At 37.4% G+C, this 24,121-nt stretch overlaps 1 protein-coding gene across 6 annotated transcripts; it reads left to right on the forward strand.

The window, feature by feature from the left end:
• The first annotated feature begins 955 nt into the window (after nt 1-955).
• On the forward strand, nt 956-23,315 carry LOC108989694 (CBL-interacting serine/threonine-protein kinase 3). 6 transcript variants are annotated; one of them, XM_018963391.2, is made up of 16 exons: nt 966-1,177; nt 2,037-2,245; nt 2,342-2,404; nt 3,833-3,904; nt 4,046-4,153; nt 4,251-4,331; nt 16,080-16,133; nt 16,236-16,361; nt 16,443-16,532; nt 18,243-18,365; nt 18,464-18,574; nt 21,336-21,416; nt 21,500-21,613; nt 21,715-21,771; nt 21,858-21,932; nt 22,957-23,315. In XM_018963391.2, exons 2-16 carry the CDS (start codon nt 2,075-2,077, stop codon nt 23,029-23,031), a joined length of 1,401 nt encoding a protein of 466 aa, XP_018818936.1. In that variant the 5' UTR covers nt 966-1,177; nt 2,037-2,074; the 3' UTR covers nt 23,032-23,315. The 6 variants fall into 6 exon arrangements, with proteins under 6 accessions (XP_018818939.1, XP_018818936.1, XP_018818938.1 ...); XM_018963393.2 differs by having other exon boundaries at nt 966-1,127; XM_018963392.2 differs by lacking the exon at nt 966-1,177 and adding an exon at nt 1,269-1,582.
• Nucleotides 23,316-24,121: the final 806 nt, after the last annotated feature.

The following is a 24,121-nucleotide window of genomic DNA, read 5'->3' on the forward strand; positions in this document are numbered from 1 at the left end:
TCAAGAAAATACATACAATATTTTTGCATATTCTGAGTGTTGAAAAATATGTTTGCTTCGGGCTTTGGAAGGCTCCGGTCGTGATGGTTTGAACGCGCAAAAATATACAAATATTGGGAAGGAGAAAGAGTGAGAGAAGGAGAGAGAGAGGGGGGGGGGACGGAGTGCATGAAGAGATAAATGTTTTTGAAATCCTATATAGTGCGGTCTACCTGTGTGTTCATGTGGCTTCTACGTGGCATGTCCCCCCATTCGACTCCGTTGGTGGAAGAATAGCAGATGTTCCTGTGGGAAGGTTTTCTCTTTTGAGTTAAGTGATCGGATCCAAACAAATGGATATGACATATTTAAGGGTGATGCTACTGTGCGGCCCACATTTGACCACTATAGGCGTGCTTCCTAGTATAAAATCTAACTTTTTATTTTTTTTCTTTTTTCTTCTCACAATTTTTAAATATTTTTAAATGTTAAAAAAAAATACATCAATACACTAATAATCAATTCATTAATCATTAAGCAATAAAAAATTTCAATGCATGAGCAGTCAAAATGAAAAAGAAAACTCATTGAACATATTATTATTTTCCTATACTCAAAAGAGAGAGAGACTACTTTGAATAATTATGATCTTATGATGTTGTATTAAATGATTGAAATTGAAAATTATTTATTATATTTCACTTGTAGATTTATCATTTAATACAATATCAAAAATGAAAAATTCTTCTTATTAACTACTATTTATTATTTCACATTCTACACTCTATAAAAAACATCCCATGTTATATGAAAAATACATCTATATTTTATGAAAAAAATTATAAATATAAAATGTAAAAGTAAATATTAGCTGCTCATCAAAAATTATTGAGAGGATAATAATAAAAAGATAATAAATATATTTTTTCATATTTCAGATTTCATAAGAGAAAAAGAATGAGAAGGGCATTAAATCGGACAGTTGGATGCATCATGTCTATCGGTTACTAAGAGTAAAGAGGTGGTTCGAAAATTGGCTGCCGAGAAGTTTTGTCTGGTTGCAGTGATCAGACAACCGGAAATGATCAACATCTGTCGCGCACATACTGCCCTTTGAGCCAGCTCAAAAGCCATTCGCTCCTTCATCTGTAATCAGCTCCAGCCTTGCCACTTTCCTTCTCCTTATCTAAATTTTCTTGTATATCCTCTCTCTCTCTCTCTCTCTCTCTCTCTCTCTCTCTATATATATATATAATATATACATATGTGTATACATATGTATAGAATCAATTTACGAAATTATCTTTAATTAATTAAAAATGATTCTTGATCTATTTGTCTATAATACATGTGCGTGATGCGGTTATTGAAATTGCCTTAAGCTTTGTCCCCAAAACTCTTTGCTTTGTTTGTCGATTCAGTCTCGGTTCTCAAAACTCGATCTCTTGAAATGAAAAACTTTCCGACTTTTGGATTTAATTTTTGAGATTTTCTGAGGTTTTGGTGTCTGCCCACCTTCGATGATTGATTGGTTTGAATTTTTCCGGGTTTCTTTAGTAGCTTTTTGTTTGGATTTTGACTCAATTCCGCTGTTGGACCTAAGGTGATCATCGCTTATTCCCAACACTTCTCTCTCCCTCCCTCTCTCTGACATAGGAATCACTGGTGTTAGTCTTGGGGTTCTTGGGCTTTGGGTTGATTCCACTTTCCACCATTTCCATTCCACTCGGCTATTTGATTTTAATACTAGTGTTTTATAGTTGTTATTTGTCTACCAATCTCTCGCTGTTACTTAACTAGAAATATATGCGCAAGATTTCGTTGTGCTTTTTTCTTCCTTCAGTATGGCTCTTTTTAGCAGAAAGTTTTGAGGTTACTGCTAAATGCTTCTTGCTATCCTTTTTGGCATTTTGGTCTGTTGGAGATAATGGTAGTCGTGTGCACACATTGAAGCAGATCTTTTAATGAATGATCATTTCATTTCATTCATTGACCTCAGTTTTCTTCTATGTGAAATGTGTAAGAGTTGTACTTGTGTTTTTGGTCATGCCTTTCAGCAAGATTATCTGAGAAGAGTCCAACCCGCAATTGAAGAATGAATCAAGCTAAAGTAAAGCGTCGTGTGGGTAAATATGAGGTGGGAAGAACAATTGGCGAGGGGACATTCGCCAAAGTGAAATTCGCTAGAAACTCGGAGACTGGGGAACCTGTGGCTCTTAAGATTCTCGATAAAGAGAAGGTTCTCAAACACAAGATGGCTGAACAGGTCGATAATGCCGCTTTTTTTGTTTAATTGTCAAAATTTTATTTTCTTTCATTGAGGAAAGGTTTGATAAATATTTCTCTTTGCTCACTTCTCCAGATCAGGCGGGAAATAGCAACAATGAAGTTAATAAAGCATCCAAATGTCGTTCAACTATATGAGGTTCTCTCTCTCTCTCTCTCTCACTCTCTCGAGTCTCATCTTATAAAGTTCCCTGAATCATTCAATAATATTCCGACCCAGTATCCTTAAATTCTGTACAATTGAGAAAAAGTTTATTTACATGGATTACCCCCTTTTTTTATTTGAAATTAGCTCAACTAACTTCAGTTTCTGATAATGTTCATAAGCTGAGTTTTGATTAAGAGAAGTCCCCCTTTTTTCTTTTATGCTCGGTTGATATGATCTTTCCAAGTGTTACCCTTGTATTCTATGAGGTGAACGAAGATCACCCTGGTTACTTATGCCTCTTATTCCATTGCTTTGAGCCTGCCTCTGGTTTGAAGTTTAACTTGGTTAAGTCAGAATTGCTTCTTGTTTATTGGGTTGAGAATGTAGCTAGTCTGGTGGAAATTCTTGGGTGTGGCTAATGTTTGAATGAAAGGAATGTTTGAAGTAAACTCATCTTACAATGTTTTGTTGGCCCATCAAAGGGACCCTTTCCCATGGAAGTTTATTTGGAGGAATAGGGCCCCATAGAGTGAACTTCTTCATTTGAACTGCTGCTTCAGGAAGATTCGGTCATGTATGTGCCAGAAGAACGAGGAAACTCCGGGTTACCTTCTATTCAGTTCTCTTAGCCTTCTCTACTGCATGTTTTATTGTCAATAAAGGAACTGAAATCCAGCAATGAGTCAGTTTCATGCCTTTTATCTGTCATACTCATTACTCTTGCATCTAAATCCGAGAAATATTTCAATGTTTTGCCCTATTCCTATCCATGAGGAATGGATGTACTAGTCCATTCCTTCATCATGTTCCGTGTTATGCCAATGCAAAGTGCGCGTAAGCGATATTTCCAGATCATTTAAGAAAGTAAACACTTTCAAGTGCTAAAAATAAAATACATCAGGACATGCCAAGTATGCAAACCACTTCGACATGCATCTGACAAGTACATGTACTGTTTGATGAATGCTATCAACCTTCATAGTTTTGGGCTGTCAATCCCATATAAATTAAAGCTCTCAAACCATCACAATTTGACAAACATTTTTTTAGATGATTTGCTTTTGGGAAAAATATGATTCTATTACTTTTTCTCTCTCTTTCAGACTTTCTGCTTATAGTCATTCTCTTATGACACATCTCCTTCCCAAAGAGAAAACAGGCATCACAAACATATGTTTTTGGGAATTTTCTACTGCATACATGATGTAACCATGCTTTTCATCTAGGATAGAGCAGACATGGTGCAAGATGGGGTTGTGGGTGTGTCCAGTCTTCAGATTTGACTTGGGAGGTCTTGAGGGTAATTGCAGCGTGTGGAAGGAACTTACATGGAAGGGAACACTAACAAAAACCGATTTAGATGATAGTTTTCTTTCCTTATTAGGCATGTTTTCTGAATAATTAATCTTTTCTTTTCAGGTAATGGGGAGCAAGACGAAGATATTCATTGTTATTGAGTTTGTCACAGGAGGAGAACTATTTGATAAGATTGTGAGTGTCGAATTAGAATGCATTTTCACCATTCCCATTTGCTTAAAATACTTCCACAATGCTGTGTTTCTCCCTTTTTGCTGAACATAGATTGGCAATGATAGTAAATAATTTTTTATGAGATTTTTTATTATTATTAAGGTAAACCATGGACGGATGAGGGAAGATGAAGCACGCAGATATTTCCAGCAGCTTATTAATGCCGTTGATTATTGCCATAGCAGGGGTGTTTATCACAGAGACCTGAAGGTGCATGACCTTTCCAACCAGCCCAGCCAAAAATCAGTTAATCTAGCAGGGAAGACTTATTTTCTATTTTCATTTAATTTGATGGATTTTCTCGCAGCCAGAAAATTTGCTGTTGGATGCTTATGGAAACCTTAAAGTTTCCGATTTTGGATTGAGTGCCCTGTCCCAACAAGTCAGGGTAAATAATTCCGTGTCTTCTAAACATCTCCTCGTTTATGTTCAATTATCAATTTGATCTTGGTTTCCTTAAGTGTCTTCCTTAAGTGTCTTTTCATTATTGTGTTCAGCTTTGAATTATAGCGAAGTGATTAAGACTGTGACACTAAAAAAGATGAAAGGCAACTGTTCCTGGATTTCTGTGATAAAGAAGGAAAATTAAAAGTATATCTCTTCCTAAAATTTCTATGAAATTTTAATTTTCTTGTAACAAGGGAATGTTTTGGAAAAGACATGGTTAATGCTGATAGGGTGGTGCAAGAGATACTGTCGTGTCTTTTTCTCTTTCTTCTTTGCCACTTTGAACAGGGTAAATTACCCTGTTCAAAGTGGCATAGTTAACTAAATTTTTACTTCGGCAAAAAGTAGAAAAAAGAAAAATCTAGATATATTTACTTGGCAAAATAATAAATGGCATCTGGCTTAGGATTGGATTCACTCCACCGTATGGATTTCTCTATTGGAGAGGAGTTCTGGTCTAATGCTTAGGAGATGGCTGTTCTGTCGCCAACAATAACAGATTATGTCAAATATTTGACATTTTTTTGTGACCAATCTCTTTTAGGTATTTGGAAATCCTTGCTGATAGATGAAATATTGCTATTATGTAAGTGCTGATTGAATCAATGTTATTAACTGTAAATTTAAAAAAAACTGTTATTAACTGTATATTGAATCAATGTTATGTCAGTGTGGTTCTGTATTTACTGAAAAAAACTGTAAATTCAACATTTTTTGGATTTTCCGTTTCTTTGGGTGTATTGATGTGCCACTCATTTGTTTCATTGCCATCATATAGAATTCCATACGTAGAACCTGAAATGCAAGGTGCATGATAGTTTTATTCCCCACAAATGAAAAATCTATAAGCTTGACCTATGAGGCATGGATGGTGGGAAAGAACCTCAAAACAATAATTGTAGGATGGGAGATTTTAATTTGATGAGGTCGTGCAGTCCATAAATTTGTACATTTCCCGTTTCTAACGTTGATTGAGATCCATTTGCAAAAGTAAGGTTTAGGATGTAATTGTCTTACCTAGCTCTATGGTGGGATTCCTATTGCAGTCATGTTCTTTAGCTGTAGAGGATTGCAAAATGGGTGTTTTATCACAAACATGTAGTGGTTTCATTGTAGAATGCATCTAGGGTGTGTTTTCCGTTATATATAGAGCAATAGATTGGGTTGGACCCATGTGGAATGACCTGTTCTTTGTCCATGTAAATGCCTTTAGGCATGATAGAAGAAAGCAATCAAAAAGCTTCTCAAAGCTATTTCTATTGACCTTTCCAAGATAGATCCCACCTCCAGTTGGGCCAACAAGTTTGTTCAATGAGAAGAATGACAGATGAAGCTTTATTACAGTGGGCTCCTCCTCCTCCAGTAATGGAGGCATGGACCAACAATGGTGAAGAGACTTGGGAGATTTGGATAATAAGCACGGAGGGATCTAGAAATGTGAATCTATGAGTAGAAGATTCAAGTTCAAAGCAAGCGGCATAGGATGCAGACACTTAAGAGTAACGACCACCTATGCTATATTTAACCTGTCATGGACCACCTCTTGTACTATACCTGATAGGGCCTTATAGTGACCCAGTGTGGTCAATTTATAAGCACTGCTATTGCATAAACTAATGTATGACAAGCGCACTACATGCACCAACAAGAGAGGAACTAAGAGCAAGAATCAATAGTTAGACTTAAAGATATTGCGTATAAATATAGACTAGTGAAGGAGAGGGTTGAGTGAACTTGATAGACTAGTGAAGGAGAGGATTTGATGTTGAGTTTTAGCTGTTTGAAAGTAGAATCAAAGACTTTTGTTTTTTTGAATGAGGGCGGTAATTTTATTCGCATTACTGAGAGAAGCAAAAGGGTGGTCAAGCTTGTTTCCCTTAGTGTCTCGGCAGTTTAATGGGTGGTTAAAGAGATGGAGGATTGCTTGGCTCACCCTTGGCATTCAGGTTTTGTCAGAAAGCTATGAGATGGTCATGGTGTCCTTATTATTCAACGTCTTGCAAATTCGAGGGGGCGCTTTCTGTTAGTGGACGATTATGGAAATGAGAATAATAAGGGTTCTCTGATTATTCATGAAGGTTTGAAAGGTAGAGGTTGGGAAGATTTTGTGTTCAATGCTCGCATGGTGGCTGGCTCTAAAGTCTCTGTTCCGGTTGATGAAAACAGAGCTCAAATTGCTCATGCCTAGGGGTGATAAACGGTCGGTCTGTCAACGGACCGACTGGACCGGACTGAGACTGAGACCGACCACGGACCGACTGGACCGGATTGAGACTGAGACCAGTTGGTCTCGGTCCACGTTTTAGAGGACCGAAAAGTTTCGGTCTGGTCCACGGTCCAGGGTTTTTCTAGACCGGACCGGACCGGACCGAATGAAAAATAAAAATAAAAAAATATTTTTTATATAATAATTGTACAATTAACAATATAAAATTTTAAATATGTTATTAAATATTTTAAATATTTTAAATATTCTATGAATCAACTAATATATAATATCGATTAGTTAATTATATAGTAATTATATAAATTAATAATATAATTTTCATCAAATTTATTATCATTGACTATATAAAATATTTTTTTATTGAGTTTGTTACATAATCCACATTAATAATTCACTTAATTTAATATAGTATTTTAAATAATTTTTTTTATTAATTATTTAAAAAAATAAAAAAAGAAAAAAATTCTAGAAAAATGATAGACTGAAAATATTCGGTCCATCGCCGGACCGTGACCGGACTGGATCATTTTCACCCCTACTCATGCCTTTCAAGCTCAGGTTAGGTATAAGGAGGGGTCTGATGGTTCATTGCCTCAAGGGGTGCTTCATATGTTTCGGTCTTGAAGAAACCGGCATGTATTTCAGCAGGAAATAGATCACACAGTGAGGATGTTAGTCAGAGGAAAGGGAAGGTTATTGGCGGTGAGGTTCAAGATGGTTGGCAGTCTTCATCGCATGTTGACAAGTGGCATCATAAGGAGGAATGTGGGGTGGGCGGTTCGCATTCTGTGGTTATTTCGATGGTGGGAGAAGTGAAGGGGTGTTGTGGGCTGCTAGAGCAGAGTTATCGGGAGTTATGGAGAAGATTACATGTTAAAGACCAAAATAGACATGGGCTTGAGCAAGGGAAGAATAGCCCATTTCATTTAAACCCACCCTCATCTATTGATAATGGACTTAAGTTGACAAATGGATGTGGCGATGGGCTAGGCTCAACCAAAAAGGCTGGAGGCCCGACTTCAAGGCCGGTTTCCAAAACGTGGCGGGTCAAACATCTTATCGGGTCTTCTTCCTCGGGCTTGAGTGCAAATACCTCTTAGATATTGCAGGCGGTTGTTCAATGCATATCTCCGAAGTCACAGAACAGGTTGCCGGTCGTCGACGACCGTCCTGTTCCCGAGTTAGCACCAATCTCCGTGTCGAACATGGAAATAAGTGGTGGAGGGGCCGTGGATACCTCTGTGACCATGCGAAATGAGGTTTTTCTCAATCCTCAAGGTGTTTCTAGCGTCCCCAACCAAACCGATGCTTCCTAGCTGCCAATTTTAGTATTTGGTGAAGTCATATCTGAAGCTTTTGTGAGGGTGTCTCCTTAGTTGAATGTCAAGGAGGAATTATCTAGGGTTTTTTGCACCACTGAGGATGAGGTTTTGGGCATTTCGGACGAGGGGTTTGTTGAAGAACTTGATTTACAGTTGTTACGCAGAGGGTCTGGGTGGAGGCTTCGCATAATGGACTGGAAAATGTGGGGGATGAGCCTAGTCCCATTTGCTCTATGCCCCCAGTGTGTTCTTGGGCAGGAGCTCATTTTGATTGGGTGTTACAGAAGGTAGACGAAATCCACAATTGCATAGCGATTTCATGTGAGGACTTCGAAGAGCAATTTAAAGCTCATCTTATCGCCATCGAAGGGGGTCGGCCTTTCTTGGCTAGATCCTACTCAAAAAATGAAAGAGAGCTTAAGAGATTGGTTTGTTCTATCAACTATGATGCAAGGGAAGGTAGTGCTAGTAGAGGTAGGCACAAAGACAGGGCAAATAGCAGTGCCTTACGAAGCCAAATATTCTCTCTTGGAATGTATGGGGATTGAATGACCTGGGGGTGGAATTGTTAGTAGTTTGTGGAGTTGTCATTGTGTGGGGTGGGTGGAATTAGTAGCGGATGGGGCGTCGGGTGGAATCATTGTTTTGTGGGATAGGAGGGTTGTGGAGTTGATAGATCCTTTTGTGGGAGAATACTTGGTGGTGTATCATTTTAAGAACATGGATGATGGAGTGGAATGGGCTTTTGCTTGCGTTTATGGCCTTAATTTGGAGATTAATAGGAGAGCTTTATGGGATGAAATCGCGGGCATTTTCTGTTGTTGGGATCCTTCTTGGTGTTTTTGAGGGGATTTCAACGTTACAAGGTTTCCTAGTGAAAGAGTGGGGGATTCTCATTTCACTAATGCGATGAATGATTTCTCTGATCTGATTTTTGAGTTAGAATTGGTTGGTTTACCGATGGCAGGAGGGGATTTTACGTGGTCCAACTGAAGGACATGGTCGAGGCTAGATAGATTTCTGGTTATGGCTTCATGGGAGAGTTGTTTTCCTGATTTGAATCAGAACAAGTTACCAAGATTATGCTCTGACCACTATCCTATTATGTTGGATTGTGGGGGTTTTAGTGGAGGCCGTAGATACTTTAAATTTGAAAATATGTGGCTGGAGGATGAGAGTTTTGTGGAAAGGGTGGGGCAGTGGTGGTCTTCATATTTGTTCTATGGCATTCCGAGTTTTGCTTTGGCTGGTAAACTCAAAGCTCTAAAAAAAGATCTGAAAAAATGGACTGTTGAGGAGTTTGGGAACATTGAAAAGAAAAGGAAGCTTTTGTTACAACAGATGCAATGTTTGGAGGAAAGGGAGTTGTCGGGGGTTATTTCAGGTGAGGATTTGGGGAGGAAAAAAAGGGTGGTAGCTGAATTGGAAAAGATCACTTTAACGGAGGAAATTTCTTGGAGGCAGAAATCTAGGGTTTGTTGGTTGAAGGAAGGTGATAAGTGTACAAAATTTTTCATCAAATGGCGAACTCTCATAGAAGGAACAATGCAATTGAAATTATTCAAGATGGGGAAAACATGCTTTCAGATCAAGAGGCCATCAAGGAACATGCTGTCAATTTTTATGAGAAGTTGTTCAAGGAAGAATATTCGTGGAGACCAAAGCTAGACGGATTGTCTTTTGATGCTATTGACCAAGCAAGTGCAGAATGGATGGAGAGAGTTTTTGAAGAAGAAGAAGTGCTTGACATTGTTAAAGGAATGGAAAAAGATAAGGCTCTGGGTCCGTACGGGTTTTCTATGGCTTTTTTCCCAGCTTGTTGGGATATAGTGAAGGAAGACATTATTAAGGTTTTTCTGGAATTTATTTCTTTTATGAAATTGGAGAAAAGTTTCAACACTACTTTTATAGCTTTGATTCCTAAAAAGGTGGGGGCAGCAGCTATGCGGGATTTCAGGCCAATTAGCTTGGTTAATGGGGTTTGCAAGATAATATCTAAGGTGCTATCGTATGAGTGTGGTGATGGAAAAGATTATATTGAAGTCACAAAATGCTTTTGTGATAGGAAGACAAATACTAGATTATGTTTTAATAGCTAATGAATGTTTTGGATTATAGAATTAAAAATGGGTGAATCTGAAGTTTTGATTAAATTGGATATGGAATGATTAAATTGGATATGGAAAAGGCATACGACCATGTTTGTTGAGAGTTTCTATTGCATTTATTGGGGAGATATGGTTTTGGTGAGAAGTGGTGTATGTGGATTAAGCATTGTATTTCTATGCCGAGATTTTCCATATTGGTGAATGGCAACCCAGTTGGTTTCTTTAATAGTTCACGTGGTTTGAGACAAGGAGATCCGATATCTCATTTCCTTTTTGTTCTTGTCATGGATGCTTTGAGTAGAATGATTGAAGCGGTGGTGGGAGGTAGTTTCTTGTTGGGTTTTGGGGTGGGCTGTGATTCTTGGAGTAGTGTAAATGTCTCTCATCTCCTTTTTGCCGACGACACATTTATTTTTAGTGAAGCCAATCAAGAACATCTTCGGTCTTTAAGAGCTATTTTATTATGTTTTGAATATGTGTCGGGCCTTAGAATTAATTTAACCAAGTCTAAAATTGTTCTGGTGGGCTCAGTTTCGAATATTTCAAATTTGGCTAATATCTTGGGGTGTAAGATATCGTCGTTGCCTCTGAGGTATCTTGGTCTTCCCCTGGGGCCCCCGCACAAACCTGTTTTGATTTGGGATGGGGTGATTGAGAAGATTGAGATGAGGTTAGTAGGCTGGAAAAAGTTATATTTGTCTAAAGAGGGTAGAATCACTTTGATAAAGAATACGCTGTCTAATCTTCCAACATACTTCCTTTCTCTATTTCCTTCCTGGGGTTTCTATTAAAATTGAAAAGATTTATTGGAATTTCTTTTTTTTCGGGGAGGGGGGGAGAGGGATGCATTGTGTTCATTCCAATTATATTAATTTGTCAAGGTGTAACACTGGAAAAGCATTTGGAAAGTTAAGGTGCCGAGTAAGGTGGATTTGATTTCTTCTATTGTCTGGTGTCTCATGATAAAATTCTGGCTACGGATAATCTATAGAAGTGTGGATTTTGTGTAGTAGATTGGTGTTCTATGTGCCAGAAAGATGTTGAATCAGTAAATCACTTGTTTATACATTGTGAGGTGGCTAAAAGTTTGTGGCATGAGATTTTTGGAAGGATGGGTATAGCTTGGGTGATGCCTAAGCAAGTGGTGGATTTATTAGCTTGTTGGAGAGGAGTTGGGAGGAGTCAATGTATTGCTATCATTTGGAAAATGATTCCTTTGTGCTTGATGCGGTGTTTATGGCTAGAAAGGAATGAAAGATGTTTTGAAGACAAAGAACGGTCTTTGGAAGAAATTAGGGAATGAGCTAAGGCTATTGTAATGAATGGTGAAGATATGGTGGAGTTATTTTAGTTTGTTTCTGTCTTTTTAGCTTTTGTATGTAGGTATTTCCATTAAAAAAAAGTATGTAGGTATTTCCTATTGTATACGTCCTGTGTACTTAGGCTATGCCTATTCTTGGTCATAAAATTCTTATTAATTATAAATAAATAAATAAATAAAAATCTGATTCGGGAATGGAAAGTAGATGTCATTGGTTTGCAAGAAACTAAACTGAAATCCGTTGACAGAAATATTATAAGAAGCTTGTGGGGTTGTCCTTATATGGTATGGGCTTCTTTAGCTTCTCAGGGGGCTTTGGGAGGTATTATTTTGATGTGGAATAAGAGAGTTGTAAATATGGTGGATAAATTTGTTGGAGAATATCTGGTGGCTTGTTCTTTTCTGAATGTAGATGGCTTTGGGTGGAGCTTTGCTGGTGTATATGGGCCTAACATCGATAGTGAAAGAAGATTTCTTTGGGATGAGATTGCTGGCTTGTGTAGTTGGTTTGGGATGGGAGGGGAGGGGAGGGGGTGCGTGGTGTATTGTTGGTGATTTTAACATCACCCGGTATCCAACTGAAAGGTCGGGGATTCTCGTATTGGTCTAGCCATGGTTGATTTTTCTGATTTAATCTTTGAACTAGATTTGGTTGATTTACCATTGTCAAGGGGTGATTTCACTTGTTCGAACGGGAGGACATGGTCCAGGTTGGACAGATTTCTTGTTTCCCCTTCTTGGGAGGTGCGTTTTCCTGATTTATGTCAAAAAGGTCTCCCTAGATTAAGTTTCGATCATTTTTCCATCCTCTTGGACTGCTGGGGCATTTATGAGGGGCGGAGATATTTTAAGTTCAAGAACATGTGGTTAAAAGCTGATGGATTTGTAGAAAAGGTAAGAGAGTGGTGGTCCTCTTATCAGTTATCAGGTACACCCACTTTTGTATTAGCAGGTAAACTCAAAGCTTTGAAAAATGATTTGAGGAAATGGAATGAGGAAGTATTTGGGAATTTAGGGGAGCAGAAAAAGTCTCTTTTAGAGGAGCTAACTTGCTTTGGTGAAAAAGAAGCTGTCAGGGTTTTATCCATTGATGAGAAGGAAAGGAAACTTGACGTTGCTACTGAACTGGAAAAAATTACTCTTGTGGAGGAGATTTCTTGGTGACAAAAGTATCGGGCCCTTTGGTTGAAGGAAGAGGACAAGTGCACCAAAGTTTTTCACAGAGTTGCCAACTCTCATCGAAGGTATAACGCCATAGAGGTGCTCCACTCGGAAGGTAATGTCATCATGGAACAATCTGAAATTCAGGACCACATTGTTCATTTTTACGAAAAGCTCCTAATGGAGCCTTATTCCTGGCATCCTAAGGTTGATGGGTTGGAGTTTGATTTGATCGACCAGCCTAGTGCACTTTGGTTGGAGAGAATGTTTGAAGAGGAGGTGCTCAATGTGATAAAAGGAATGGACAAAGATAAAGTCCCGAGACCAGATAGTTTCTCCATGGCATTTTTTCAGGTATGTTGGGACATTGTCAAGGATGACATCATGAAGGTTTTTCTTGAATTTCACTTATTTATGAAATTTGAAAAAGTCTCAATGCTACATTCATTGCACTTATTCCCAAAAAAGTTGGGTCCATGGAGGTGAGGATTTTCATCCTATCAGCCTTATTAGTAGTGTTTATAAAATCATCTCGAAGGTGCTTGTTAACTGTTTGAGTGTGGTTATGGGGAAGATCATCACAAAATTTCAAAATGCTTTTGTCAAGGGAAGACAAATTCTTGACTCCGTTCTTTTTGCTAATAAGTGCTTGGAGAGTAGAATCAGAGGTGGCATTCCTTGCATTCTTTGTAAATTGGATATGGAGAAGGATTTTGACTATCTTAACTGGGATTTTTTGGTTTATACCCTTGGTGTGGTTTTGGGGAAAGAAAGGTGGTGTAATTGGATGAAATATTGCATATCTACAGGTAGATTTCCAATTTTGGTCAATGATACACCAACTGGTTTTCTTAACAGATCCTGGGGATTAAGACAAGGGGATCCACTGTCCCCTCTTATTTTTGTTTTAGTTATGGATGTGTTGAGTAGAATGTTGAAGGCGGCGGCAGATAGGGGATTCATATCGGGCTTGTCGGTGGGCAGCCCTTCATATGGCTGCGTTAATGTTTCTCTTCTACTCTTTGCGGATGACACTTTGATTCTTTGTGAACCAAATTCTGACCAGATCCATTCTTAACTGGCTTTCCTGTTATGTTTTGAAGCTGTATCCTGTTTAAAGGTGAATTTATCAAAATCTGAAATGATCCCTGTTGGTTTGGTTAATAATTTAGGGGAATTGGCTGATATTTTGGGCTGCGAAGTATCTTTGCCTCCCTTTGGGGGCACCTCACAAATCCAAGGCTATTTGGGACGGGATTATAGAGAAGATTGAGTTTCGATTGGCTGGTTGGAAAATGATTTATTTGTCCACAGGTGGTAGAATCACTTTAATCAAGAGCACCTTATCTAATATCCCATCCTATTTTTTTTTTATCTATTTTTCCTTTGCCTACAGGTGTGGCCAATAGAATGGAAAGGATATTTCGTGCTTTCTTGTGGTGTGGTATGGAGAATGAGAAGAAATTCCATTTGCTTAAGTGGGATAAGATCTGCACTCCTTTCATTGGGTGGTTTGGGGATTAAAAAGCTGAAAACTTTCAATAAGCCACTTTTAGGGAAATGGCTGTGGAGGTATCATCAAGAAGGGGATGCTCTTTGGAGGCTTGTTATTGATGCCAAATACGGGAGTACTTGGGGAGGTTGGTGCTCCAATGAAGTAAGAGGGGCATATAGTGTGGGAGTGTGGAAATTCATTTGAAATGGATGGAGGAGTTCTTCAGAAATTTCAGATTTGAGGAGGGTAGGGGAAACCCGATCAGTTTGGCATGACTTGTGGTGTGGGGATGAGGCCTTGAAGAGTGTTTTTCCCTCTCTTCAGAATTGCTTTGAATAAAGCTGCCTCCGTGGCTGATTACATGGATAATTCTGCTGGATTTATTCAGTGGTCAGTAAGCTTTATTAGAGATGTCCAAGATTGGGAAGTGGGGGACATTACTGATTTTACAGCTTGCTTTATGTTTTATACATAAATTCTGGAGGGGAGGATAGATTGCTTTGGAATCAGCTTGGTAATAAGAAATTCTCGGTTAGATCTTTATACAAGGCCTTGGCGTCACATTCTTCCACTGATTTTTTTCCTTGGAAAAATATTTGGAGATGCAAGGTGCCTCTTAAGGAGGTGGCTTTCTTTGGGTGGTTGGCTTTTCACTGAAAAATTCTTACCATTGATAAGTTAAGAAAGGGTGGTATTGTTGTAGTGAATTGGTGCTTTATGTGCAAAAGATGGGGCAAATCGGGGGATCATCTTCTTCTTCATTGTGATGTGTCAAAGGCTTTGTGGGAAGAGGTATTTGCTAAGGTGGGAATTGATTGGGTGATGCCCAAGAGGGTGGTGAACCTCTTTGCATGTTGGAGAGGGCTTCTAGGAAATCGTCAAATAGCAACCGTTTGGAAGATGGTTCCTATGTCTTATGTGGTGTATTTGGAATGAGAGGAACAGGTGCTGTTTTGAGAATAGAGAACGATCAGTGGAAGGGATTAGAGCTTTCTTTTTTAGTACTTTGTTGCTTTGGGCTTCGGTTACTGTGCTGGATGGGAATAGTCTTGATGACTTCTGTAATGTTTTTCAGGGTTAGCTTGTAATTATGTGTCTCTCTATGTACACTTCCTGTGTATTTGTGCTATGCCTAATTACGTTTATTAATAAATTTCTTACTTATAAAAAAAATTATAGAGAGAGAGGTTGTACTGGGTGGCTAAGGATCTTGTGTCAAAGGACCAATGACAACAAAGGAACAGAGGATAGTGCAGAATTTTGTCATGGTAGTATGTCCCTCCTTTGTGAGAGAGCCTCTAGGACAAGGAGGTGACACTCAACCATACAGACTTGAGATTTGTATTGATCAATTGATCTCAGTGTCCTTCCAAATCATTAAGAATAGTCATTCTACCAAGGGGCAACAAGAGGTGAAAAGCCCTCAATTGTTATTAAGCTAATGCCTTGCAAAATTTCTAAAGCACTAATAAGCAAGAAAATGGCCCTCATACTGTAGATGTGCTAATGCACATTTATCAACATTATATATAAGGCACCTCTTTCTCAAAGATGAGCTTTGTGCTTCTTACTCAAGCTTTGTAGCCCCTAGCTTTATTTATGGGGATATTTGAAGACGCCTAGGTTAGGAGCCCCTCTTGATGGTTGTTGAAAAAAAATTAAAAATAAATGTTTTTTTTTTCTACAGGAAATTTTGCCTTCATTGGTCACAAATGAATCATACTTCTAGTGCCTTTATTGTTAAACGATATTGAAAGACAATTCTCATTGAAGTAACATGAGCTTATTAACTGTGGGCCACCTGATTTTGAAGCTTCTGTATAAGGAATGAAGTATCTGGTATTGTTGGGTCAAGTTATCAAGTCTTCCATTAACTTCTAACCAATCTGCCTAATAAAATAGCATAATTATCTAATTTTTGTTTATACCACTTCAGCAACTATATGGAAATTTGCTATTGCTATCTCTCTCTCATCCATTTTAAGCTTTGGCTGTTGTTCCATAAATTTAGTCAGAATCTTGCTCGTGTTTCTCACACTACGGTTCAATTTTCAGGATGATGGCCTGCTTCACACCACCTGTGGGACACCAAATTATGTTGCTCCTGAGGTGGGAACTGTTCCATATCATGTTTATACTGTTTTAAAAATTTATGCCCATTTCTATGCTTTCATTCTTAGGTCATTAACTATATGCAATCTTGCTGTTTAGGTTCTTAATGATAGAGGCTACGATGGGGCAACTGCAGACTTGTGGTCATGTGGAGTAATACTCTTTGTATTGCTTGCAGGTTACTTGCCTTTTGATGATTCTAATCTTGTGAACCTGTATAAAAAAGTGAGCATTTTATAAATTCTACAGCAAAATCCTCCTGTGATTCTCCATCTTCTGTATGTCACCCACTTTCTGTATTTTCAGATTTCAGCTGCTGAATTTGTTTGCCCTCCATGGCTCTCTTTTGACGCCATGAAATTAATAACCCGAATCTTGGATCCCAACCCTATGACTGTAAGTTATTTTCCTACAGTACATTCTCTTAATGATTTTGTGGTCTTCCTTGTATCTCATAAACATCGACTCGGATTGTCGTAGGTAACTTTGTATCTTAGAAGCATAGATTCTGATTTTTCATAGTATCAATTAATGCAAGGATTTCAGTTCATGCTGAAAATTTAGCCTTTTCATACCAAATTGAGTAAGAAAAATATAAAGCTTTCAGCAAAACTGAACCTTTTTTTGAGCATATCATTGCATAGTTTTTTGATTGGCACCGGGGGTGCACAAGCTCCAAGCAAGGAGTTTTCTACAAGTACACATCGTTTAATTCAAGGGGAAACTTCCCTAGTCCGATGGCTCCTAGAAATTATTTGCATCCAAGGATCAGACCTTAGACATGAAGGGAGCTAACACCAAGACCAAGGCTCTTACAACTTGAGCAGCCCTTAGTTGACATACAATTTGTTTATATATATTGATCATAATTTTTTGACCGTGGCATTCTATAAATAATACTTGCTACAATCATAAAAAAATAAAATAAAATAAAATTATTGAGAATTTTATTAATTATTAAAAAACAATTTGAGATGCATAGGTTCTCTTTTACATTTCTGGTCTCAACATTCCCCATTATTAGACGCCTTGTGATTGTTCTCAAGAACTTCAATCATATGTTCATCTAGGCTAACAAAGCATTAGATCCATCTGGTGAGGTTATCTAATATGCCTTAAGCTTGGAAAGGTGGTGGTTGCCAGTGATTGTCTAGGAAAAAATCAAACGGATTCCCGAATGATGCCCAGAAGCAAGAAAAGGCATCCCTAGGGTTTTAGGTCTTGTTAGATTATAAGGTTCTTAGGAGTTAAGAACCAATGAATTGTGTGGGATTACATTTGTGAACAAAACTGTTTTCTATATTCTAGTTCATGTTACTTGTGCAGGAAGAATCTTAAACAATTTGATTTATAAGCAACAAAAAGCATGATACAAAATATCCTAAATATATAAACATTGGAACTTTACAGCTGTAGATTTTGTGCTTTATTACACTAATCTTCAATTAGGACACGCAACCATCTGAGAGGATAAAGGGGATTGCATTTTGTCTTGGTGCCTTACAGTTGTAGCTTGTGAATATACATTAAAGGCATTATACCTTATGCTGCTTCACTTTGTTCATTTTCGCCTTGTAATATACTTTATTTAATAATGTGTTCCTTTTAGTAGCACAACAGTTGGGGACTCAAACCAAGAAATCTGAAAATTTAGAATTAAAATGTATAATTCTATCTGCTTCATCTTCTCATTTTATATGCTCATATCTTCTAAATTTCCAAAAGGCATCATAACAATGCTTGAAACAAAATAATGTTTTATTGGTGAAAGAGTTGTTTTTTCCTTGTATTTTTTAAGCTATTAGATTGCCAAGGTAGCGACCATGCATTGCTTCAGCCCACCCCCCATCTCCAGTTGCATAGGCATGAGTTTGCTTCTTTGACTATGTCACACTAGTGTAGTTTGATCTTTCGGAACATCAAAATCTGATCTCTTCCCGCTCCCCCACAAAAAGGAGAACCAAATTACATTGGCTGAAATTGTTATGCGGTTTTGTTACTATCTCTCACTACAAGCTGAATATATGATCTGTGTCCGAAAAAGAAAAAAAACAAATTGATATATGATCAATGCCTCTGATTTTTACTTTAATCTATCTATGTCAGCGTATTACTATACCTGAAATTTTGGAAGACGAATGGTTTAAGAAAGACTATAAGCCCCCTGTATTCGAGGAAAAAGAGGATACAAATTTGGATGATGTGGAAGCTGTCTTTAAAGATTCTGAAGTATGTCCAGATGAGTATTGCTGAAGTAATGTTATTGACTTTGAAAGAAATTGCCGTATTGTAGTTCATAAGATTTTGACTTTTTGGGATTATAACAGGAGCATCATGTGACAGAGAAGAAGGAAGAACAGCCAGCAGCTATGAATGCATTCGAGCTAATTTCAATGTCAAAAGGGCTAAACCTTTCGAATTTGTTTGATATTGAACAGGTACCATATTAAAAGTCTTCATTTTCTTTTATTACTAATAAGTATTACCATAGAATTTGTTGGTAGAAGTGCGTAAGCACAAAGTACCAAAGCCAAAGTGCTTCGCTTACCAAGAGCGAAGTGCATTAACAAAATCAGGCTTTTTTGGTTCTTTTTGTGTTAGTTTAAAGCCCAGAAAAGCAAGCTTATGTAACATTTTCAAGAAAAAGATTAAATATCTGTTCAAGATCAAGAAAATAACCCAAAATTTGCGGGGACACAGATTCATACTCAGGTTTGAGGCGAATAAAAAACCAAACATCTACATCATGGCATCTTTCTCCATAGTTTTCAAATCAGTGGAAGGTGGTTGATACATTCTGCTTCTTGTATGTGGCTACAACCTGATTGTATTACTCATCTGTACTCTGAGATCGTTGCTCTTTCTCAAGCTCAAAATATTGTTTGCACTCCTCATAAATCTGAGTAATATTTCCCAATACCAGAGAATCTATGTTGGAGATGATGACACATATCCTTAGTGGTTGGATAATAGATACACAATGATCCAGGCTCAATACTACACAACATCAGACAAAAATATAGACTATCTTCCTGGTCCCGAAGTCTTTTAGGGCCAGTATCCTTGGGCTTCTCTGATGTTAAGTGATCACACAGACCTTTTCCTCTAACAAATACCTCGAAAGATCTCGATCAATAAACATAGTTCCTCCCATTTAGTTTCATTGAAGTCGTAGGAGCAAAAAGGGGAGAAAATGTAATTATATCTGGTTTCGTTGTCATCATGGTTGTTCAACGTGCAAATCAATTCACCAACAGCAACAAATTAACCAAAAAGGCACCAACTAGAGCAATACCCCTACAATCCACAATAAATTACCAAAGTGAGCAGAAATACCATTGGCAGTGCTGAAAAGTTATTGAAACATGCAAGATATTTAAGAATAGTTTAAATTAACATTAACTGGCCAACATAGCTGTGTATCAGAGCATCAGAAGAATGCAAATCGGTCTGAACAGGCTGAAATAAGACTTGAATTAAAAAATACCTTGTATCAGTATAAATCTATAGCAAACCACCAAAATGGTATAAAAGAATGCAAAATTCACCCTCAAATATGCCATACCAGCTGAGAAGTACTGCTGGTGGCAAGTTGGTCCAACTAATCTTGGGTTGTCCCAATTAGATATTGGATTATTCTTTGACCTGGGTGGATGGTGGGTCTGGTTTGGATTGTTGTTATCGAATCTCTTTTGGGTTGGGCTTCTGACTTCTTGTGCACTTTCTGATCTTTAGTGGGATGAGTTGAATCTGGGTTTGACTCTACCCAAACCAAATCCTGTATCTCTTCTATCTCTTCCATTGACTGGAATGGATAGCTCACATCATTTACTCGTAAGCAACGAAGGACTTCTTCAAATTCTGCCATAAATCTTCCATTGATACACAGACTTCGTTGCCAACCGCTACTATGGTAACAATAGGGTGATTCACTAATCACAACGTTGAGAAGAACAAAACCGAATCACCAAAAACACAAACCACCACTGCAATACAACTAAGAGAGACTACCACAGATTGACTTCTGGCCACCTTTAATATTGTCAACCACCCCACGGTTAAGGTACAACTGATTGATTTTTTCTGATACGGGGTACAACTCACATCAAAGCATCCATGATTTCTGTCCTGCTGTTGATACCAACACAACCAGCAATTACAGAATGGATGACACAAATGATGGTGAAATCAAAAGAATGATAATAGTGATTATGGTGCCATCTACTGCCAATCATAAGCATTAAGCCCGATATGAGGAACAAAGAAAAATTATAAGCTGGAAAAACTGGGAAGAATCTGAAAGAGGGAAAAGAGTTAAACGCTATTCTTTGTTACCATGTTTAGCAGTTCGCATGGGAAGTACAAAAAGCTTGTAGGGAGGCTAAACAATTTACTTTGCCTCCCTTAAACCTTTATTATATAGACTTGAAAAGTACTACAAAATATCCGAAATACACTTAACAAACTCCTCTCACGATCTTCTGATCCTAACAACCTCTTCTAACACTTCCCCTTAACCTAGAGCATTATATCAACTTTGCCAATGAGAAGTTGTTGAATGGTGTTTTTGATAAACAAGTGTAGAAATTGTTGAATGGTTTGCATGGAAGAATATAAGGCAGAGAGAAAGGGAAGGAAGGCTAAGATGTTAGGTAACCTCCCTCAAGCCCTCAAGCCTTTATCATACGGACTGCAAAAATACAATATAATGTCCCTATAACAAACTCCTCTCACTAATAAATCTTCTAACCTAACAAACGCTTCTAATAAAAAATGAAGCCTAATGTAGAAAGTACGAAAATAAATTGTGAAGAAATTTGGGGGATGAATTGTCACAAGTCGTTGTTTAATGGCATATTTGAGGGTAAGGTAGTATTTTACTTTTTTTTCTTTACCCTATTAGTCGGTACATGTCGTCTTCATTTATTCTTCATTAAGCAAGGACTAACAGGATTTCAAGGAGTATCACTTTACAAAAGAAGGTTCCCTAGATCTGAACTCTCTAATCCATTTTAATTCTCATTAAAATTATTGGTGATAGGAGGGATTTTCATTTGGTTAGGACATCAATTGGTAATATGCTTTTTTGTTTTCTATCTATCATATTTTCATCTAGGGAGTTGTTTGTTCTATTTTTTATCGTGAAATAGACCCAAGGAGGTTTCTGCTTACTAAGGCTGTGAGTTAATCAACTTCTAGGGAGAAAGAGAAGAAAAGAAAGGGCTGTGTGCATATTATGTAGCGAATATCTCCTTCCTTTGTAGGCAGACCATGTATCTGGTCAGTCGGGTGATTAAAGTTTTTAGGTAAATATATTGTTTAATGTTTATACGAGGGCTTCTTCATAATGTTGTTGGATGCAGGGATTTAAGAGAGAAACGAGATTTACATCTAAATGCCCTGCCAATGAGATCATCAACAAGATTGAAGAAGCCGCAAAGCCTCTTGGTTTTGACGTACAGAAGAAAAACTACAAGGTGAGAGAGTTAGAGTTGGCATGTAAATCAATCACAAAGATTTATGGTACTTTTATATCTGTTTTGGGTGTAATTAATGGGTATCTAATTAAATCCCATAGATGAGGCTTGAAAATGTGAAAGCTGGAAGAAAGGGAAACCTTAATGTTGCTACAGAGGTACAGTTCAAGTTTTATTGATACTGATGAAATGAATTTGGTACGCTTGGCATGCTATTTTTACCTGTTCTTATACCTCTAATCAGATATTTCAAGTGGCACCTTCTCTTCATATGGTTGAAGTTCGGAAAGCAAAAGGGGACACTTTGGAGTTTCATAAGGTATGCAGCTCTTGTGATAACTTCTTTTGCTTTTAAATTTTCTATTTTATTTTTTTATTTAGCCTGATTTTCATTTACTGATTGGTAACTCCCTCCCACATTTCACGGGACTGTACCCGTGTGATCATAGAGATCGCCAAGAAATAGTTCTACACGTCAATACTGACAACATTGAAATTACAGAGAAATTCTTTGACTTTAGTATTCTTGGACCCACCAAGTGATAACTTTCAAATTCAGAGAAACCCTGCCCTAGGGACTATTTCCATTAGGATATTTCTCTAAATCTGAGAAACAATGTTGCTGGGTCAGGGGAGAGGGGGAGATTTGCTATGCCTAATATAGGCGCTCTCATTAGTTAGGGCTGTCAGTCAATAAGTGACATTAATTGATCACTGTCAGGTCAATTGTTGTCACCACCAAGCTGGTTGCAAAACAAGTCTATTGTTGTCACCACCATATGGCTTGTTTTGACCAAGCTGGTTGCAAAACAAGCCATATGGTGGCAGCTACATCTTCACAACTAGTTGTGCACCTACGTAATAAGCTGAAAAATTGTTAAAAGTTCTTAATTCTATCATATTTTTAATTTTGTTAATTGATTGTCTGAAATCTTTTTGAACATGAATTTTTTCATTTGCTAATTTAATGTAATACATATAAATGAAAATTTGTGTTTCTAACACTTAAAATTCCATGTCCTTTAAAATTATTTAAGATTATGATAAGTTAGTTTGGAAAGTAGAAGCTGAATGGTCTTTTGGGAACTGGAACCGAAAGGTCTTTTATTTATTGAATTGTCATTTAAATGAGAAATAAAAAATGCTTCTAAGAAATTAAAATTTTAAATTGTATGAATAATTGTAATAAAATTAATTAAAAAAGTGTTGAGCTGACACAATAGAAGTAAAAGACAGTCTTTGAAATTTATATAGATAATAGAATGATGTGGAGGCCTAATAATCAGAACAGTGGTGTTGACATACTTTAATTGCTGGATCTTTTTCCCCTATTCTCTGTGCAGTTTTATAAAAGCCTCTCAACCTGCCTGGACGATGTTGTCTGGAAAACGGAGGAAGACATGCAAGAAATGAAGTAAATTCCTGTGTCCACTTCAAAGTATTGTCCATAACGATTTGTTCACATTGTACCTTGCAAAATGTTGTATTGTTCTATGTGTTTATTCTTTTCTGTCCTCCTTTCTTTCCTTTCTCCATCCACCTCTTCCCCCTTTCTTTAGTTAGACAAGGTGTTATCGATTGTTTTCCATGTTATTATTGTTGGAAAGCATGGACAGCTCCCATAAAGGATCAATGTTTGTCTCACTTGAAACAGAACTATCTTTATTTGATACTATAAATGAGAATGATGTGTTTTTTCTCATCTGTCCTCTTTCCATTAGTTGTTAATATGAGATCAGATTTGAACCACAAGAATGCCAAAGCAGGAAAGAATTCCTTACAAAACAATTATCTATATAATTTCTCTGCTTTTAATGAAGTAAAAAGGGGCTAACCCATTGGCTCAAGTGGTAAAGGCCTTGGGCTTAGGGGTATGCTCTCCCTAGGTTTAAGGTTCAAATCTTCTTTGGTGGAAACAATCTCAAGGGGCTATCGGACTAGGAGATTTTCTTCTTAAATTACCTGAAGTGCACTTGCAAAAATCTTCTTGTTGAGCGTTTGTGCATTCTCAAGATTAATCATGATGGTGTTCCTAGGCATCTGGTGCCAATTAAAATGAAGTAAAAAGGGGCTAAGAAAGTAGACTTGGTTAATGCAATGTCAGATATAACATAGGGAATCTTCCAATATTAATCAAATCTTGAATAGAAGAAAATTATCGAACAAAAATTTAAATCTCATGTTGGGGCTGATTTGTTAGACAATGTGTAAAATATTGTAACAGATCCCTTAGAAAGGATAAAATAAAATTGCTTGCTCTCTTTGAGGGGAGCTCCTCCAGAGAAAATGGGAGAGAAATTAAGAGAAATAGATAAGTTCTTGAACATTCCAGGATGTCTTACACTATTAAGCAATTTGAGTATATTTACTCCTATGAAAATCCTACAAATCCTACGTAGAGCTAAGTAGAGGCCATGGGCCTTTTTAAGTCCTCACAACAAAATAAACATAAATGAGAATAAAGCAATTGGGCTTACTAACACAAACATAGCCTATATAGAGAAATAC

Source organism: Juglans regia, chromosome 14, assembly GCF_001411555.2.
Source record: "Juglans regia cultivar Chandler chromosome 14, Walnut 2.0, whole genome shotgun sequence".
Classification (NCBI taxonomy): domain Eukaryota; kingdom Viridiplantae; phylum Streptophyta; class Magnoliopsida; order Fagales; family Juglandaceae; genus Juglans; species Juglans regia.

Excerpts from the sequence above, each read along its gene's own strand:
- LOC108989694 (XM_018963391.2), top strand. The coding sequence starts at position 2,075 with ATGAATCAAGCTAAAGTAAAGCGTCGTGTGGGTAAATATGAGGTGGGA. Across the intron at positions 4,154-4,250 it reads TTTATCACAGAGACCTGAAG|CCAGAAAATTTGCTGTTGGA; the intron begins GTGCATGACCTT and ends ATTTTCTCGCAG. Across the intron at positions 4,332-16,079 it reads CCCTGTCCCAACAAGTCAGG|GATGATGGCCTGCTTCACAC; the intron begins GTAAATAATTCC and ends TTCAATTTTCAG.